A 16,211-nucleotide genomic window follows, 5' to 3' on the forward strand; every position below is an offset into this window, starting at 1 on the left:
CTAAATTAGCATATGGATTCTAAGATTGGTATTCTCAAACGATTCGTCATCTTGTGGAACATTTTAAAGATTGAATCCCACATCAAACACGGATTTAAGACATAAATGTTCGGTTAACTTCTCTTAACAATATTGATATTTTAAAATAAAACTTCAAATCTCAATAATTCAAATTTGAATAGAATCCTCGTGTTCTTGTATTCAAACTTGAATCAACATAACTTATATTTTTGTTACAAATGATTTGATCAAATTACAAAGCTCTTCTTCATCTTTTTAAACTTAACAAGTTCGAGTTGCGTTCAAGTAAAATAAGTTCAAATTAATTTTGATTATTTATATTCATTACAAATTTTATCTGAACAAAATAGATGCTTTCCACTAGAAAGAGCAAAGATACATGAATTTTCAATATCACCCTAACTAACAGAAATATTTCTAGTCGAATCTAGATCAAGATCACATTTGGCAAGATAAGTCGAATTCAGATGAATAAGACTAATTTTTATCAACGATCATCATCGAGATTTAACCATACATGTCCGATAACAATTAAAGAGAAGATTGCATGATCGTTAAAATTAAGGGTGACTTGTCATATAGCAATTATATGTGTCATCGGTAGACTTGATGACGTATTTGATCTTCTCTTCCGTAATTTTCTGGCGAAAATAATGAAAACCCTTGAGACATCTATCCACGTGTGCATAATTGTTTTTGAACCTATAAAGGAAGTCCTATTGAAAGCAAAATTTTGAATTGTTTACCACTTTATTTACTCGAACATCTTTCCGTATGTTTATATTTTCCTCCCCCCCCTCCCCCACCCACACAAGGCATAATCCAATTGTGCAAAGGACAGGAGTGAGATAGTCTCAACCTTGCTGACAGCCGCAGTGTGAGAGTTCGATTCCTGAGATATGGAATTAGACTTTTTGTGGACATCAGTGTACGGATAATCTCTTATTTCCTGACCTACTGGAGCACATCCCGCGATTTACCTCCCTCACGATACTCTAGGGGCGGGATAGTGGGGGCCCTAAAAGTTGAGTTTCAACCTTTTTTTTTTAATACATATTTTCCTCTTTCATACAAACTGCTAACTAATTCTTACACCAGACATGACTAGGTGCCCAACATTTCCTTTCCAAGATTGCAGATTGGCCAGGTTTAGTCATTCGAGCAGACAAAATCAACCAGCATCAATCTACATATGAAAAATATTAAAAAATGAGTAATACTATTCGTAATCACTCACTGCGGTAGTCACCTTACGTGACATCTTACATAACGATTTGCGATTTGATGTATTAATGTGATGATTTTTTATTGTTTCATGCATCAAATTATTAATCGTCTCATGTATGTCCACGTACGACGAATGCGATAGTGAGTGACAACAATTAACTTGATTTTTAAAAGATGCCTATGCTTTATATCTTACGTATTCATACACTTCATGGCATATAGAGCATGTTTGGCAAAAAAAAAAAGTACTAATTTATAAGTTAAGGACCCACAAATAGTGTAACTCAGAAATTTGGACTAAAAGCTAGCACCTTTTTTGTCAAATCATACGCTCATAGCTAACCTCGCCAAATTTTTAGGGATTGTGTTTGGTATACATAAAATATGTAAATAGGGGTATCCACAGCCCTCACATGAGTTGGGCCCACGATTGTATACATATTTTGTATATATCAAGACTTATCCAATTTTCATTACTGCCCAACACAAGACAAATTGACTGTCATTGTGCATACCCAAATAGCACCACTGACTAGCCTTGTGCCACAAAATTGTCTTGGATAAGTTAATAGTATACTTTTCGGACATGCAAATTTTTTGTAGTTTCTCCACAAACATTCAATCACAGTGCCGTGTGCCCACAAAAACTGGGCATTTGTTTAGGCCTTGCAAAGCCTCGACTCTTTCCGGAATTTTTGGTTTATTTGTCAACTCTTCACTTGAGCTTCCCATGCTCCGTTATTTGAACAATTTAGAGAAGACAAGAGGACCCACTCATAGAGATTTTCTTCTTTTCTTGTACTCTTGTTCTTGTTGTGTATGCTCCAAAATATAAACAATTTGGATTATTAAAGTGAGATATGTTCGTTAAACTATTACTTATTTATATTTCATCTTCGATGTAACTTCTCGTATGGTTAGGTTTGCTTTTTTACATGTAAACAGTTGAAATTGATGGATTCTAAAGAAAAATTACATATATTAGTTAATTTAATAAAGATGATGTTATTTGTAAACGGTGCTTATCCATCAATAATTTATGTGATAGCAAATAAATTATAAATTCTTCTATAAATTTGGAATTCATTTTGATTCATTGGAGAATGTGGGTGGGAATGACCCACTAATGGACTGTTGATAGGTAAGTGCTAAAGTTGATGAAATGTGTGTTTGGAAAATTGTGAATTTCATTAAATGTATAGTTAAAACTAATTATTGACTTTGATTTTAATTTGAATCCACTATTTTAGTGAAACCAAAAATGGGCAAAATATTCTTGAATCTGGGCCAAATAAAGCATGTAGGAGAAGAAAAAACGACATCAATGAGACAAATATAATGGCTTGCAAGTTGCAACCAACCCATCCTTTCTTTAATTTCAGATGGCCCCCCAGCCCAGCCGACCCTGAAAGTAGGCGTTTTCAACCACATGTATTAATGTACACTTTACAGGTGATAGAATTGCAGAGATTGCCTTTGCCTATATATCTAAGGGAAGTGAAGGCAGCAAAGGAGTGCAGATTGAAAAAATGGAGTCTGTTTTGAATTCAGTGAATCCACTCACCATCTCTCTTTCTTTAGGTTTTCTTCTTCTGATTCTGAGCTTTTTGAAGGGCAAGAAATCAGGAGACAAGCCACCAGGGCCAAAAGGTATACCAATTTTTGGCAACATGTTTCACTTGGGAGATTTGCCTCACCAAACCATGTACCACTGGGGCAAAACCTATGGACCTCTCCTTTGGCTTAATCTCGGCCAGGTTAATACAATGATCGTTCAGAATGCCGCTACGGCTGCTGAGTTGTTTAAGAAACACGATGTGCCATTTGCTGACCGCAAGGTGCCTGATGCACTCACGGCGTTCAATTTCAATGCGGGGTCTTTGGGGATGAACACGTTTGGTGGACATTGGAGGGTACTCCGGCGGCTTTGTTCCATGGAATTCTTGGTGAACAGGAGAATGAACGAGACGATTGAGTTGAGAATGAGGCTTATGCACGACATGATACGCTGGATTGAAGAGGACTCAACGACATCACTAGCTCAGGGCGGAACCGGGCAGGTACAACTAAGCAGGTTCCTCTTCCTTATGGCGTTTAACTTGGTAGGGAACCTCATGTTATCCCGGGATTTGCTGGATGCAAAGGATCCTGAAGGGAAGGAGTTCTTTGATTGTATGAACGTTATTCTTGAGCTTGCAGGAACACCAAATATAGCAGACTTCTTTCCAGCTTTGAAGTTGATTGATCCACTCGGGATGAAGAGGAAAATGACAAGGAACATGAGCAAAACCATGAAAATATCCTCCAAGTTCGTGCAGGAGAGGCTAGAAAACAGGAAAGCAGGCAAATTCCAGGAAAAGAAAGACTTTCTTGATGTGTTGTTGGAATACGAAGGCGATGGCAAGGACGGGCCTGATAGAATGACAGAGCACAATGTCAACATTGTTATCATGGTATGTATTCTTCACTACTACTCTCTTTATACAGTCTGTTTCTCATGGTGACTGAAAATTCAAGTTCCACCTGTACATATAAATGCGGAGAAAACATCTAACAAATTGAAGTTATAATCTACAGTGTTATTTGGTTAAGTACTTCTTGAGTAAACTCAATTAACCATCTCTTCGATTCATGGCTAATTTACAGGAAATGTTCTTCGCTGGATCTGAGACTACTAGTATCAGCATCGAATGGGGTTTAGCGGAACTACTACGCAACCCCCACGCGTTCGAGAAGGTTAGAGAGGAGGTCGACAGGGTAGTCGGAGTAGACAGGCTGGTGGAAGAGAAAGACGTCGAGAACATGCCATATCTCCAAGCGGCTGTGAAGGAAACTCTCCGATTGCACCCAGCACTGCCCTTGCTCCTGCCAAGAAACACAATGGAGGACACTAACTACATGGGGCACCTTATCCCAAAGGGCACCCAAGTTTTTGTGAACGCTTGGGCCATTGGAAGAGATCCAAAGTCCTGGGATGAGCCCTTGAGTTTCAAGCCAGAATTGTTCTTGAAATCAAGTATTGAATACAAGGGACAACACTTTGAGTTGATCCCCTTTGGTTCAGGAAGAAGGATTTGTGTAGGGTTCCCGTTGGCTCATAGGGTGGTTCACCTCACCATAGCCACCTTGGTCCAGGCTTTCGACTGGGATCTAGGGGCCGGTGTCAAACCCGAACACATTGACATGCAAGAAAGGTTGGGATTAACTCTGAGGAAGAAGAATCCACTCAAGGTCATACCCAAGAAAAGAGTACATGTTTAAGGATGAAATTGTTATATATTTATGGTATAAATATAAAATGTGAAAGAAATAATCAAATTAGATGAAGTGCCAAAGTGATAGGAAATGTGGCACTTGTGTGAGACGTCAGGGGTTCGAGTCACTCTCCACGCAAATATTAAAATGTCTTGATTGGGGCCTTGGGCTCTTGGACTTCCTTCACTAAAATATTTTTTTATTATTATTTAATGGGTAAAATTAGCCAATATTTTCTGATCATTTGTTTTTGTAAAAATCCACTAACAATCATTAAAATACACACTACCCAGTCATTAAAATTCTGCATTACTCTCTGATCATGGTGGAGACTGTTACTTCCATCTTACCTATATAAAAACCATATCTCGTTTTGGGAAAAACACACATAAAAAAGAAAATAGAAAAATCATCTTGCATCAATCCTCTTTTTCATATTCTGAATTTCTTATACTTGAATTTTTTACATATATTCTGGAGTACAATAGAGAGTTCTGAAAAAGTCATTCGTGATTGCTGCACAAGTGGTTTACGATCGTTGTATCCTGGGAGTGATTGTCCACGGAGGTCGCAGCAATTATCGACGGGCAATTTCACTTTAGGACATCGTGCTGTCACGAGACTCGCTCAGACGATAAGTTTTATACTTCTGTATTTTATTGTTCTGAATATTACTGCAACTAATTATTTTTCCAACAGAAATATATAATCTGTATGTTGTTTGCGTGCTTAAAATCTTTTAATCTTCGAAGTATTGCAATTTGGCGAAGTTGTCGCACATTAGGCTAATCAAGTGATTCTAAGCTCCTTTTTGAGTCCTATTTTATAAAAGGGAAGACCACATAACTCATAGTTTTAAAGATCACATTTCATAAATAATAAACTCAATCTAATATTTCAAAATCAGATGGTAAATAAATTTATTAAATATTAAATTATACTATAATATCCATTAATTATTTCCACCCATGCCATCCACCTCATCCTATCACCTCATTACGCCACCTTTCCTTCGCCTATCCACCAGAGATGGCTATCATTTCCCACAACTGTTTTCGTGATCACTCTGATAGCCGCTCTGGCAACTATTTCGGCAATCACCCCGGCAAATTGCTCCGAAAACCACTCCAGCAAACTGCTCCAATGACCATTTCAGCACCTACTCCGGTAACTATTCCAGGCACTGCTCCGACTTGCTAATAGAAAAATTTTCAAAATTTGAAAGCAATTTCTCTCTACACCCCACCGTTGAAAAATCTCCAAAAAATTGTAGTGGTCGTAATGGTGCATTGTAAGTGACCAGATTTGCACCTGTGACATCTGTGACCATACTTGTGTTATATGTGACTAATTTTGACCAAATTTGTATTTAGTGTGACTGTCTGTGACTATGTCAATCTCAAGTCACAACTCACAATCAATACAAAATTGGTCACAACTGGTCACAATCAATATAAAATTGGTCAAAACAGTCACAATAAATACATACTTGGTCGTATAGGGTCACCACAAACAAATCTACACACATCGCATACATGTGATTAACTGTGACCAACTTTGCTTTCGGTGTGACTAACTGTGATCAAAATTATATTCAGAATTACTGTCTGTAATCAGATCAATATCAAGTCACAACCCACCATCACCGCCAAAGAAAAACAGATCTGAAAATCATCGCACCCCCAATACCACCATGAGCACCACTGCATCTATTCCACTGTCTCCCACAATTACCACCACCACAACACCTAAAAAATTACCATAGCACCACTGCACAAATCACTCACAGCACACCACCACCATGAGAAGAGTCCATATACTAATTTAAAGGGAATTCTAATAGATCAACATCAAATTTTGGTAATTTTTCTGCATTCATCAAAAACACTGTCAGCACCATCTCAAAACCATCGCAAAATCAACTTAAAAACCACCAAAAACCATCTAAAAATTACTAAAAAACCATCAAAAATCGCCGCTGCTCCGACGATGAGAGCATTCAGATCGTTTTTCGATGAAGTAAAATAGGATATATAAGTGAAGAAATCTCTGATGAGAAGGCTCGAGTCATCACCAGTCTTCACCATTGCTTCTGCAAGCATCGGCAAGCGATGTTGCAAGAGAAGTCGTGGCTGGTGTGTTGCTTCTTTGGTCGCGATGATTGATGAACTTTGTGGCGCCGAAAAAGGAGAGGGTTAGGTAGCTGATGGTAGAGAAAGTGATAGAGAGAGACGGCATAGAGAGAGAAGCTCATAGAGAGAGATGGTTAGGGTTACTTACAATTTGTGAATGAATTGAAATGGGGGTGGATTCACTGGAGTGCATAGGTCGTATATGTAGATTAGGTTTTATTAAATTCTTATTAATTATAATTATTAAAATCTAATTACCACCTGAATTTTGAAATTAAAATTAATCTTCTCTATTTTTGAAAATCAATCTTTAAAGGTAGGTTTCTAGGTAATTTTCTGTTTATAAAACTCCCTTTTTTCCCTTTTTTTTTCAAACTCATTTTTAATAATACATTCTACCAATAAAATAATTTTACAATTATATCCAAAACTTTTCCTACTTTTTAATTATACATTCTTCAAAAATCACTATTTCAATTCCATTAACCCAAAAAAGCCCCTCAAACATGATGAGAATCTACTTAAACATGCGCAGTGAAAACAGATTTTAATTTCCATCAAGATTCATCTTTGTGTTTAGATAGGAATTGTGATGAAAATTGTACATTTTTCTAGATATGCAAACTTCTTTGCAATTTTTGCTTTGATTCTACAAACTCCTTTGCTATTCTTTCGTTCCAACAACCATTATCTACCATCCATAGCTGTCCAATTATCCAGTCTCCAACGGTGATCCACACAGAGAACAAGATTGTAGGATTATGATTTTTTTCTTCTTGTACTAGTAAGAATAATGAATTCTCTACTAATTTTGAAAATCCTAGTCATATTTATATAAACTCAAACGGGCTTTGCCTGACCCGATCCAATATTTAATTAACTCATTTAATTAAATTCAATCCGTGAATTAATTAATCTAATTAATAAATTCAAGCTTATAAATAAGCAACACAATTAATTAATTTATTCAATGATTGTTAAATTAATTAATTGACAAAATCACAATCTTCTACTTCTCCTTTTGTGTATAACCCATCAGGTTCTTGATCACGATACCTAACGACGTGAAATATTTTTTGATCTCATCAAAATTGACAAATTAAAATACTCTTTTAATTTATCATCAATTCATACTCGCTGTCCCAGATTGACATCTAGCAATGTATCAGAGAAATATATGTGACGGAAAATATCACGTGGTATGACAAAACCAAACTCGTTCGAAGACCGTGAAACTATAATTTCTTCGTCAATATGATCTAATCAATTACGAGGTATGGAAGTGTGTCAATCTCGATTATCGATCATATCTTTCACTCCACTATTAAATCAATATTAGTGGAAAACTCCTTTTTGACTTATGAGTACACCTTGGGCAAGAATTTCGTTATCGACTTAATTGAATAAAATGCAGATCATAATCTCTTACTATTTAAGAGTAACAAATCCTCTATTAGTCATTCACAACCTTCATACGATTCTTGACAAACACGAACGATGCCATATTAGCGGTCCCTAGCAGAGCAACATCTAACATCGTTAAAACATGACTGTCCTCATATAAGGCACTATAACGACCTCAAGTCAAAATCCTACTACCGAACGTTAGAGATTAACCAGTGACACTCAGATAGTTATCTATGTGAAATCTCTCAACGGGTCTCCAATATTTTGTTCTACAACAAAACATTCACGTGTTCATTTAAGTGTTATCACACTTTAACTTGTGAGATCAGCTACTTACTTTATAAGTAAGAAATGTCACACGTGATGGTCTGTCCGTTATAACGATATCTATATCTTGTTATTACTTACGACCACGGACGATTTAAGATTCAATCATATGTAATTTGTATCTTACAATCACGACTCCTTGTAATTAACAAATTATCAAAATTTGAATTTACGGGCTCTATCATTTAATTTAATTGAATATTAATTAAATAATAGATCTATCAGAGAATTGTATTAATTATATATTAAAAGTATTTATGTCCAAGGTTGATTAGACCTAGGGCATAACACTTAGAAACTCTCACTTGCACTAGTTCCAATTACTTATGTATCTAATATCATAAGAGTCTACATGATGATCATGTTTATACTGCGGCAATTCTTTGTCAGTGGATCTGCAATATTATTTATTGTGAGAATTCGTTCTTCTTGTTACGTCGTTTTTATGTATTATCTCTTTGATGAGATTATAACGCCTTAATACATATTTGGATCATCGATGAGACCTTAGCTCCTTCGCTTGTGCAATGGCTCTATTGTTATCACAATACAATGGCATGCAATCAACAATGTTAGGAACTATCCCAAGTTCATTAATGAACATCTTGATTCACATTGTAACTTCTTGCTTCTTCTGAAGCAATCATATATTAAGTTTCTGCTATTGAACCAACGGTTGTTTCAAGTTTGGAAGCTTTTCAACATACCGCTTAATAGTAAACCAATTTTTCCAGATAAAAGCTTCTATGTAGATTGGGATGAATTAAACAATCTTCTAGATCTATCTCTATAAATCAAGTTGTTTGTCCCATATCTTTCATGAAAAATCATTTAACAACCATTATTTCAACGATTGAATCGTAGGGATGTTGTTTCCTATTAATAATATCTTAGGAATGCGACAATGCTCCCATTATCTTTTTGTAATCACACAATTCATCTTCATATTTGATAAAATCAAATCTTTTGATTTTTCCATCAAGTCGAAGATTTCAGCTTCAAGATTCTTGCTTTAACCCATAGTTGGTATGTAACTCTTGCAACCAAAATTCGAATGGACTTTAACATGGCTACAGGCAAAAGATTTTACCAATGTCAACACTTAATTTTTTGCAACTAGTGTTGCTTTGTATGTATGGATATTTCCATTCATATCGACCATTTCCTTGTAAATCATTTACAACATGTTAGTTTTATCCCATCAGGAGGTCGACTAAGGCCAAAACCTTGTTTTCATATATTGAGTTCATTTCAAATTTGATGGTCTCATGCCATCTATTTGTGTCAACACTTGACTCTACTTCTGCGTAAGTACCAAATTCATAATACTTGATTAGTAATCATGGATTCGCACCTTCTTGAAGGTCGAATGATCCTATTAGATTTAAATGGAGTTGTCATGTCCTCAAGAGTCTCTACTTCCTGATCAAGAGTGAGTCTCTCATCAAGTATGGGATCAAACTCAGATTCATCTACTTGGTCAACTACATCTGTGGACTTTTGAACTCTTTCAAGTTCTATTTGACTCCCACTGTCCTCCCCTAAATTAAATATTTTCTCTAAGAAGATGATATGTCGTGAGATGAAGACTTTCTTCTCAATGGGTTAATAGAATTGATATACAAATATCTGTTTTGGATATCCCACAAATATGTATTTATCGAATTTAGTTTCAAACTTATCCGATTCAATGCGCTTCAAATAATCATCACAATCCCAAACTTTCATATGAGATAAATTGGGATTATTGCATTTCCATAACTCGCATGGAGTTGTGTTAACCAACTTAGATGTGATATAATTTAGTGTGCTGCATACTGCAATTAGTGCATGACCCCAAAATGACTTTAGGAGATTTGCATGGCTTGTTATTAATCGTACTATATCTAATAGTTTACGATTTCTCTTTTCAAATACACTACTTTGTTGCAGTGTATATGGGGGAATCCACTGCAAGAGAATCTTATTCTCTCTTAGATAATCTAAAATTTGATCTTTAAGGTATTCTTCACTTCGATCAGATATTAGTGTAAGAGTATCTTTACCTATTTGTTTTTCTACTTTTAGTTTGAATCCCTCGAACCTTTCAAGAGCTCATGCTCGAATTTTATCAAATATACACGGTAGTTTTCGAAACAATCATTAGTAAATGTGATGAAATAAGAGAAACCTTATCCAGCATTAACCGACATGGGTCTACATACATCACTATATATTAGACCAATAATCATGCAGATATTTCTCCCTTTCAAATAAAAGAAGATTTGATCATTGTGTCTAATAGGCATGATTTGCACTTGTCAAATGATTCAAAATCAATTGACTCCACATATATACATCTCTATGTAATATTGAAATTGCATTTCATCTATATGACCAAGTTTGCAATGCCAGATTTAGGTATTATTTAGATTATCACTTTTATGCATTTTAACTTTCATACTCATTATAGAATGCTTAGTATTTAGAATATAAATATTATTTGTAGCTTACCATACCATAAAGATCTTAATCAAGATAGATGGGAACAACAATTGTCCTCAACATTAAAATAATTCCTGTCCAAACATGAAATTTATTTAATGTTCTGGTAATGGTGGGCACAAAGCAACATTTCTCTAATACTAAACAAAAGGCAACGGCAAAAAGCATGGTCCTACAGGCAATGCAGCAACATTTTGCTCATCTTCAACATGTAGGTCAACTTTTCCCTTTCGCAGTGATCTACTTCTATTTAGTTTCTCCATATTTATATAAATATGAGATCCACATCTGGTATCGAATACATAAGAAGCCCATGAAGTAGACATAAGCATTGCAATATATTTTCCAATGACCTTTTTCATTCTATAATGAAACCAAGGGTTATTAAATTTAGTATTGTCCTTCGCTTTGGACGCTTTTCCAAAGTCTCTTTAGACTTCCTCTTTGAAATGAAAAATCATGGTTAGCATCTATACTCTCAAGTTGCTTTTGTAACTCGTAATGCGAACATCACATATGTTGCATTACTATTGTCATCAACGTATTATTATAGTAGCCACATTTTCCTTAATAGAGTCATCAGTAGGTGTCTCTGAAAATGGCTACTTAAGGACAACCAACTTTTTCATGCCTGAGAACAACTCTCAAATTGCAGTGCCAATTAAGAATATTTAATTTGATTGTTGGCATCCAGTATACTACTCCAATACACATGGTTACTCACGATTCAATAAATATAAATGATGAAATGGAAAAAGAATAATATATAAAAAATGCATCAATTAATTTAACATGAACTTTTATTAAATTAATTATGCTCTCTCTGTTTAACTCAAATTTATAACCATCTCACATAAATTTATGGAGTCCATACTTGACTATCAGTGGGCTGGGATCCCATCTGTTATACGAAGACCTTGAGTGAACTCAACAAACCTTAATATAACATTTGAGTAGATACTATTATCAATCGTTTCTCCATATAACTCCTAAATCATTAAGACGATAACTCTTTGTCTTCACACATTCTACGTGTTAGTTTAACATGCCTCTAAAATTTATCTTCTTGAGTGTACTCAACAAAAGATAAATTTTAGTTAAGTCGGACTCATCATTCAAAAAAATATAATATTTGATAGTGTCAAACATATCCATAATAGACCAGCCTTGAGTATACTCAACAAGTTGAGACGATTTGAAATTCTGATTTTTTACTATAATAATGGAAGGCGAATAATATATTGACTTAATATTTTACTGAGGCGTTTTGCGTTCAAAAATCTCATCAACATTGATAAAATCATGCATAATTTATTATGCGTCAAACATACAAATAAACATATATATAATGTGAACGATTATCGATTTTTACTATCTAGTCTTCCCAAACTATAAGGAAGACTAGTTGATCAATTCTTAGGGGTTATTGTATTGATCAGTATCAATGCACAATCTCCATGGTCTAATCCTCTTCTTGTTTCTTCAATTAGTACAGTTGCACCCGTATCCTATACTAGTTGGCACGCAAGCCTAAATGTAATTGGACTCGCAGGCCCATAACAATGATAATAACAATAATGGACTCGTAGGTCCAAAAATGATTAAGAGCTCATAGACCCACAATAATAACAATAATAATGGATTTACGGGTTCAAAATAATTAAGAGCTCGCCGACTCATAAAATGATAAGAATAAAATTAACCATTCAACACATCCACATGGTCGAATTCATTCTCGTCCACTAATAATGCATTTATCACATAAATGTATTCTTATATAATATCTAATATTACATACAAACATATTTCAAGTTTGTAGCAATTAAAGTCATCTAAACTCTTTTAGATAAATAGATCGGAACAATTAAATAATCAATCATATTAATCAACTAATTTAATTAGCGGACATATTTAACTAAAATCAAATACCGAATTAAAGTCCAACTCTAATTCCACAATTAGAGGGTGAGATTATTTAATTGAAAATCAAATTTTAATTAAATATTAAATTAGATTCTAACTCTAATTTCAAAATTTAAGGCGACTAAATTTTAATTAAATAGCAAAATTAGAATCCAACTCTAATTCCAAAATTTTAGGGCGAACTTATTTAATTAAAATCAAATTTTAATTAAACAACATATTAGGGTCCAACTCTAATTTTAAGAAAAAATTTTGGGCAAGAAATTAGAATCCAATTCTAAATTCTAGAATATAATCGGGTGAATAATTAATTAAAATCAAATTTTAAATAAGTATTAAATTAGAGTCCAACTCTAATTTAAATAGAATTAATAGTTTAATCTAGTATGACACTCCTAAATAAAATAAAATTCAATTAAGTATCAAAATTTAATATTTAAATTAAAATCCAATTTTAACAAAATGTGAAAAGTCGTCAATTTTAAATAAAATTTTAATTTGGGTCAAAATTTCCAAATTAATATTATAGGTCGAACCCATTTGAAATATAATTTAAAACCATTTTAAAATTCAAACTCAAAAACTCTTTTTGAAATTTGTATTTTGACCCAATATAAAAACTATAAATAAGGTCTCAAAATTTCACAAATTGCAACTGACTCATTTTAAAATTATTGGTAGAGCCCTCAAAATTTCTAAAATTTCATAAAGGACCCTTATGTAATTATTGCACACTGTCCCCTCATTAGTAATTGTAGGCAGGGCCACACAATTACACTAATTGCAGTGAAAGCCCCACCTCCAAGCTCTCTCTCCCGATTTGTGAAAACCTTAGATTTTTTTTCTTATCTCCATGGTTGCCGGCGGCTTCCCATTCACCAAACAAGAAGGCGACGAGCTCTTGCCCATGCCCCAGCAGACAGCAACGCCTTCGCGCTGCTTCAGCAGTGCAAGCGGCGGTCACAAGCAGCCCGCCGCAACCGTGTTCGCCACCTGCCATACACTTTTTTTTTTCCGATCCAAAATTATTCTCTTCTCAAAACAAATTTTGAAAATGAAAAATAATTCTAAATTGCTAGATCTAAGAAAAACATGATAAATCAACTTTTGATTTCAATAACAAACATAAAGTTAGCTCTAATACCACTGTTAGGAATCTACTTAAACATGCGTAGCGAAAAATTAAAATAAATTTTAATTCCCACTAGGATTCATCTTTGTATTTAGATAGGAATTGTGATAAAAATTGTACATTTTCTAGATGTGAGAACTCCTTTACAATCATTGCTTTGATTCTAGAAACTCATTTGCTATTCTTTCATTCCAGCAAACATGATACATCAACCACAGCTATCCAATTGTCCAGCCTCCAACGATGATCCACACAGAGAACAAGATTGTAGGATTATGATTTTTTCTTCTTATGTTAGCAAAAATAATGAATTCTCTGCTAATTTTGAAAACTCTATTCATATTTATATAAACCCAAAATGGGTTTAGCTTGACCCGATTCAATATTTAATTAACCCATTTAATTAAATCTGGCCCCCGAATTAATTAATTCAGGTTTATAAATAAGCAACTCAATTAATTAATTTATTTAACGATTGTTAAATTAATTAATTAACAAATCACAATATTCTAATTCTCCTTTTGTGTGCGACCCATCAAGTCCAGATCACGATACCTAACAACGTGAAATATTATTTTGATGTAATCAAAATTGATAAATTAAAACACCCTTTTAATTTATCATCAATTCACATTCGTCACCCCCCATATTAATATCTAGCAATGTGTTAGGACAATATATGTGATGAGAAATGTTACATGATATGACAAAACCGAACTCGTTCGTCTATCGTGAAACTATAATCCCTTCACCAATATGATCCGATCAATTACGAGATATGAAAGTGTGTTAATCTTGATTATCGATCATATCTTTCACTCCGCTATTAAGTCAATATAAGTCGAAAACTCTTTTTCGACTTATAAGTACACATTGGCCAAGAATTTCGTTATCGACTTAATTGAATGAGATGCAAATCATAATATCTTACTATCTAAGAGTGAAGAATCCTCTATTGGTCATTCATAACCTTTATACGATTTTTGACATACTCGAACAATACCGTATTAGCGACTCCCGACAAAGCAACTTCAAATACCTTCAAAGCATGAATGTCCTCATATAAGGCACGATGACGACCTCAAGTCAAAAAACCAATCCCACTACCGAACGTTATAGATTAATCACTGACAGTCAGATAGTTATTCATGTGGAATCTTTTGAAGGATCTCCAATGTTTTGTTCTACAACAAAACACCCACGTGTTAATTTAAGTCTCAACACACTTTAACTTGTAAGATCAGCTACTTACTTCATAAGTAAGAAATGTTACACATGATGATCTATCTGTATCTCGTTATTTCTTACGATCACGAACGATTTAAGATTCAATTATATGTAATTTGTTTCTCAAAATCACAGCTCCTTGTGATTAACAAATTATCAAGATTTGAATCTACGGACTCTATTATTTAATTTAATTAAATATTAATTATATAATAGGTTTGTCATAGAATTCCATTAATTATATATTAAAAGTATTTTTGTCCAATATTGATTAGACTTAGGGCATAACACTTACAAAACAAACCCAAAATATATCATTACATTTTCTTAGATATATGTCCCTATTTGGTAGAATTTCAATTTAAGTTATAATAAACAATTAATTTTAACTATATATTTCATATGACCCCAACTTTTCAATAATATATTCAATCAATTTTATCAAAATTTACTAAAAATCTGATTCGAATTCCCATCTAAAAATGGCTATTCCAAAAAATAAGACCAAGGAAATTATTGTCCATGCACCACCAACATCAACTCAATTTTGGCTAAGGCTAACAAAAACATCTTGGTAAAAGCTGAGGTTCACAAGACAATGACAATCACCAAAACAAGTGAAGAGTGTCTAATATTATTCATCATTTGAGGTTCTCACGTCACTTCAAAATTTGAAAGGGAAAAGTGGACTAGAAGTAATTCCCCCAAAAATAATAATAATAAATAAATCAATGTTTCAGCCATTTGTTTCTTCCCATCGGAAAAATTTGTCCCAATCAATGTTTCCTCTAATTCAAGTATTTCTAGACGCTAGAAGAAACCATTCGCCATGTGGACTGACCTGATCCACAAGAACGGACTGGATAGAATGGGTTGAAGTTGGAATTCAAACTTGTAACTTCTCTAATATCTCCCAACTCCCTATAATCTCTAATTCTTTATCCACTTGTTGCATTGAGATATAGTTGTAGAAAAAGAACGGACAAGAATATGAGAAACCTCTTCCTTTTGAATTAAAATGTCCTCAGCCTTCACGATTGTTTCGACCGCAACCACGTTGTCGAAAATTGGCTTTC

General features: G+C 34.0%; 1 protein-coding gene across 1 annotated transcript; it reads left to right on the top strand.

The window, feature by feature from the left end:
• The first annotated feature begins 2,720 nt into the window (after positions 1-2,720).
• On the top strand, positions 2,721-4,743 carry LOC111412687 (cytochrome P450 76A1-like). Its single transcript, XM_023043612.1, has 2 exons — positions 2,721-3,701; positions 3,895-4,743. The coding sequence occupies exons 1-2, from the start codon at positions 2,778-2,780 to the stop codon at positions 4,507-4,509; spliced, it is 1,539 nt and encodes a 512-aa protein (XP_022899380.1). The 5' UTR covers positions 2,721-2,777; the 3' UTR covers positions 4,510-4,743.
• The last annotated feature ends 11,468 nt before the right edge of the window (positions 4,744-16,211 follow it).

This window comes from Olea europaea, chromosome 2, assembly GCF_002742605.1.
Source record: "Olea europaea var. sylvestris chromosome 2, O_europaea_v1, whole genome shotgun sequence".
Taxonomy (NCBI): domain Eukaryota; kingdom Viridiplantae; phylum Streptophyta; class Magnoliopsida; order Lamiales; family Oleaceae; genus Olea; species Olea europaea.

Bases quoted from the DNA above. Each gene is read 5' to 3' on its own strand.
- LOC111412687 (XM_023043612.1), top strand. From the start codon at position 2,778: ATGGAGTCTGTTTTGAATTCAGTGAATCCACTCACCATCTCTCTTTCT. The intron at 3,702-3,894 runs GTATGTATTCTT...GCTAATTTACAG, and splicing joins ATGTCAACATTGTTATCATG to GAAATGTTCTTCGCTGGATC.